Here is a 5,000-nt window from a genome sequence, read left to right as displayed (position 1 = left end):
TTCAGGAGATGGAAGGCTCAAGTACCTTTTGTGGGCAACCTCTCTATCATGTATAGCACGAGAACAGGCTGAGTTAAACCAAGGTTTAGAAGGTTTAGGTTGAGAAAAGAATGAGGAATGTACGCCTCCATGCCAGATACTAACACCTCTGTTATGCGTTCAGCACAAAGAGATGGGTCTCTGACACGGAAGCAATAATCATTCCAGGAAAATCAGCATAATACCTCCTCAGGTCCCCCAACTGGCAGAGGCAAAACGCCAGAGGCACCTTCGCTTTGGGGATCCTGCGGAGGGATTGGAAAAATAGGACAAGATACAGAAATGAGATTGTGATCGGAGGAGCCCAACGGAGATGAAAGGGTGACAGCATAAGCAGAAGGGTTAGAGGTGAGGAAGAGATCAAGAATGTTGGGCGTGTCTCCAAGACGGTCAGGAATACGAGTAGGGTGTTGCACCAGTTGCTCTAGGTCATGGAGGATAGCAAAGTTGAAGGCTAGTTCACCAGGGTGGTCAGTGAAGGAGAGGAAAGCCAAAGCTGGTGGTGAACATTGAAATCTCCAAGAATGGAAATCTCAGCGAAAGGGTAGAGGGACAGAATGTGCTCCACTTTAGAAGTTAAGTAGTCGAAGAAATTACTATAGTCAGAAGAGTTAGGGGAGAGATAAACAGCACAGATGAATTTAGTTTGAGAGTGACTGTTAAGTCGTAGCCAGATGGTGGAAAATTCGGAAGACTCAAGAGCGTGGGCACGAGAGCAAGTTAAGTCGTTGCGTACATAGACGCAACATCCAGCTTTGGAATGAAAATGAGAATAGAGAAAGTAGGAGGGAACAGAGAAGGGGCTACTGTCAGTTGCCTCAGACAGCTGTGTTTCGGTGAGGAAAAGAAGATGAGGTTTAGTAGAGGAGAGGTGGTGTTCCACAGATTGAAAATTAGATCTAAGACCGCGAATGTTGCAGAAGTTAATGTAGAAAAAGTTGAGGGAGGTGTCAAGGCATTTGTGGTCTTCAACAGGAGAGGTGTCCGACCTGGGGACATTTTGGTCCCTCCCAGAGGGGACTCCGAGGCGTTGTTTATTTTGGGTCCCATTTTTCTTTTAAATTTTGATTTGGAGTGAAGGGTGTATGTGTGGTAAGTGCATGTAGTTTTGTGTAAAGAAGGAGAGCTGTCTTTAGAGGGTAGGCTGTGACTACCTCCTTGAGTTGTGAGACACAAAGGGAAACATTCAACGAGATCACAACTAGCTTTAATGGAAGGTTCACAGCACCTTCTGAACTAGTGCTATTAGATCTCACTGGGAGTAAGTTATTGTTTCGGTAGGTGTCTACTACCTCCTCCTACTATAATAATTGAGATTCCCTTCACCTCAACTTATATATATATATATATATATATATATATATATATATATATATATATATATATATATATATATATATATATATATATATATATATATATATATATATATATATATATATATATATATATATATATATATATATATATATATATATATATATATATATATATATATATATATACCACATGACACTTGTTACTTCTTTGAATTACACTGGACGTTTATATTTAGCAAAATGAAAAAAAAGAAAAAAAAAAAAACTCAAATACCTTGAAAACTCAAAAGCCTTGAAATACTCGATTACTCAGTGGTGTCATTCAAAACTTGACTCCCAATTTGCACCAAACTATTCTGTTAATCTTGAAGTGTAGCCATAGGAGTGGGAGCGTTAATAAGGTGGATTTGAAGATATCAGAACAAGAACAGACACTCAACCCGGGCCGCAGCAGCACCTTGTTGGCATTGCTGGCTTGCGGCGGGAAGGAAGCTGGAGTCCATCGGTCATTGTTGACAGACGTACACCGCGGGCGTGACGAACATCCTGGTGGGCGTGTGGTGCGGCCAGGAAAGGGAGCAGGTGCTGGTGCGAGTCTATGGTAACAACACTCACCTCTTCATCGACCGACAACAGGAGATCGAGACCATGCAGGTAGGTACACACTCATCCATTAGTCTGACACTGATGTGAGTAGGAATTAAAGGTAGCAGCAGAGTGAGACCTGGATTTCCTCCTTACTTTGTACATTCGTGTGCATAATTGACTGATTAAATGTTTTAGGCCCCGTTGAGGTGCAAAATTTCCATGGATGAATGAAATGAGCAGCCATGGACATCACAATGCAAGCTCTGGGGATAGTCTACAGTAATGCAACTCATCATTACTAAAAAATATGTGAAGCTATTGTTCACCTATGTAAGGTGGTAGCAGTAACAGTCATAATGTCCTCTATGTTTTTTTCTTCTCTATTGACAAAAATGATGCACTGGTCATGATAAAAGATAGTGTATTGATTTAGATGTTCAATGTTTTGTTTATATCTAATTTACTTATTGTCTACGATGAACCATACATGATCACATTTTATGTTTCAAAATCTCAGATGTTTCTTCCAGAGAGAGAGAGAGAGAGAGAGAGAGAGAGAGAGAGAGAGAGAGAGAGAGAGAGAGAGAGAGAGAGAGAGAGAGAGAGAGAGAGAGAGAGAGTGTGTGTGTGTGTGTGTGTGTGTGTGTGTGTGTGTGTGTGTGTGTGTATGTGTGTGTGTGTGTGTGTGTACACTAGTATATGGATATTATTTATATACATAACATACGATGGGACTCGTAAATATTGATATATTAGAAATCAAGTTTTGCAGATGTCATGTAATGTTCTGACTGTCCTTCAAATAATGAAATATGAGTTTCCTCTGAGCCTGTGTGGTGATATGTACAGACATAACCACACTTAAGGGCAGAGAAGGCGTGCAAGGGTTGATTCTGTGGGGTGGGCATGAAGCCGGTAGATGCGTGTGGCGAAGGACTGCGTAAGATGAGTATAGGATTGCACGGCCTTGATGATGGTGGTGGTGTTGGTGGTGGTGCTCCAGGCTGTGCACGCCGCTGGGTGTGGGCCGCAAGTATTCGCAGCTTTCACCAACGGGCTGTGCTACGCCTTCACGCCAGGGGTGCCCCTCACTATCCAGGACGTGACCCGCCAGCCAGTGTGGCACGCCAACGCCAGACAAATGGCCACCTTCCATAAGATTCAGGTAGGGCGTCTTCAGCTACTTCCTCTAAGATTATAGTGAAGGTACTATAGCAGCAGCAGCAGCAGCAGCAGCAGTAAAAGTGATAGTAGTAGTAGTAGTAGTAGTAGTAGTAGTAGTAGTAGTAGTAGTAGTAGTAGTAGTAGTAGTAGTAGTAGTAGTAGTAGTAGTAGTAGTAGTAGTAGTAGTAGTAGTAGTAGTAGTAGTAGTAGTAGTGCAAAGGAGTAGTAATAGTAGCAGTAGTAGTAGTAATAGTAAGAGCACCACGAGCGACTACTATGATGATGATACTTAGAGCAGATACCAGCAACAGTAGGCACAAAAGTAATGAAGCCTTGGTTTGTTGCAGAGCGGAGAGCAGCAGAAACCGATGCTGTTCACCAAAATACGCCAGTTCCTTGCTCTCCTGCCGCCCGCCTTCACGGATCCTAAGAAACAGAAAAGGTAACACGCCATATTTTCTTCTTCTTCTTCTTCTTCTTCTTCTTCTTCTTCTTCTTCTTCTTCTTCTCCTTCTCCTTCTTCTTCTTCTTCTTCTGTAAGTCACGTATTCTTAATCAGGTTATGTTTGTGGCAGGCTGGAGGAGAGCGGCTGCACAAGAGACGCTCTGGTTCGTCTGACTGAAGAGCTGGAGACCCATTTGGTGCCCCTGGGGTGCCCCGTGGTGTTCTGCCATAACGATCTTGTCATGAGGAACATTATCTGGGACAAGAACTCTGCTTCTGTGTCTTTCATTGACTTCGAGTACTCGGCCACGAACTACCAGCCCTTCGACATCGCCAACCACTTCAACGAATACTCTGGTGGATCTCTGTTGATTTTGAATAAGTCTTCCTTCACTTCCGATTATCATTATTAGTTTTTTTTTTTTCCTCTCTGGATTTTTTTTTTTTGATAGTGTGATGCTTTAGATAACTTATTTTGTGATCTATGTCCGTATTTTGGATTTTATTTCATCTCGTGGTACATAAATGATTTGTCGGGTTTTCACAGGTGTTTTACTTATATTAATAGTAAATAATTCCTGTTGAACAATCAGTACTCGTAAAAAAAATCTTGAAATACCTTAAAAAATTTTCAAGATAAAGCACCCAAATGTTTGAAAATGCAGTCCCTGAATCACAATGATCAGAGAGCATATCGTTATAATTATATTTTCAGGGATGGACGAAATGGATTACAGTTTGTATCCAAGCGAGGAGGCACAACGTGCATGGCTAAGGACCTACTTGGCTCAATACCGCGATGTGACTGAGGAAGAGGTGCAGGTGGATGAAGTGGAGCTGTGGTTAGCCTGGGTTACCAAGTTCACTTTGGCATCTCATCTCTTCTGGGGCATGTGGGGCTTCCTGCAGGCGTGCCACTCCTCTATAGACTTCGACTACGTGAAGTGAGCTCGGGATTAGGAATGGTCACTAGCTCACGCACACACACACACACACACACACACACACACACACACACACACACACGCTTACTTTACTTTAGTAAGCTAAACGGTTATATTGAACGGTGCTATCACTTCGGATATTTGAAAATATGAACTACTACTCAACTACTCTTTTTGCTGTCAGTGATGCATTTTAACATGACTAAACTTGTAACAAACCGTATTGAAAGGCTTGGGGAGAAATAGTAAGATTGAAAGATTGAAAATATTCATAAGCATAACATTAATTTCACTCGCACATGGACGAGATGAATTTGAATACCTCATGTACAACCTAAGGTCCATACATATTGTACCTATTATGTTGCAGGTACGGCATCGCTCGCCTGGCGGAATACCACAGAAAGAAGCAGGAAGTGTTTGCTTTGGCCGTGGGTACTGTTGTTCCCTCGCCGCCAGTGCCTCACGGGACGGTTGGAAGCACCACCTGAAGTTCGTTCG

General features: G+C 42.4%; 1 protein-coding gene across 1 annotated transcript in view; it reads left to right on the top strand.

Annotated features, from left to right (window-relative positions):
- The window catches only part of LOC123517017 (ethanolamine kinase 1-like), a 21,627-nt gene that overhangs the window by 15,531 nt on the left and 1,096 nt on the right, over window positions 1–5,000 (top strand). The window contains exons 3-8 of the mRNA XM_045276833.1: window positions 1,878–2,012; window positions 2,950–3,111; window positions 3,458–3,552; window positions 3,686–3,912; window positions 4,271–4,499; window positions 4,870–5,000. The exon at window positions 4,870–5,000 is cut by the window's right edge and continues 1,096 nt beyond it. Coding sequence (XP_045132768.1) covers window positions 1,878–2,012; window positions 2,950–3,111; window positions 3,458–3,552; window positions 3,686–3,912; window positions 4,271–4,499; window positions 4,870–4,990 — 969 coding nt within the window. The 3' untranslated portion in view covers window positions 4,991–5,000. The remainder of the gene's footprint in view (window positions 1–1,877; window positions 2,013–2,949; window positions 3,112–3,457; window positions 3,553–3,685; window positions 3,913–4,270; window positions 4,500–4,869) is intronic.

The sequence above is a fragment of the Portunus trituberculatus genome, chromosome 41 (genome assembly GCF_017591435.1).
Source record: "Portunus trituberculatus isolate SZX2019 chromosome 41, ASM1759143v1, whole genome shotgun sequence".
In the NCBI taxonomy this organism is placed as follows: domain Eukaryota; kingdom Metazoa; phylum Arthropoda; class Malacostraca; order Decapoda; family Portunidae; genus Portunus; species Portunus trituberculatus.
This window is presented reverse-complemented; position numbering and strand designations above follow the sequence as displayed.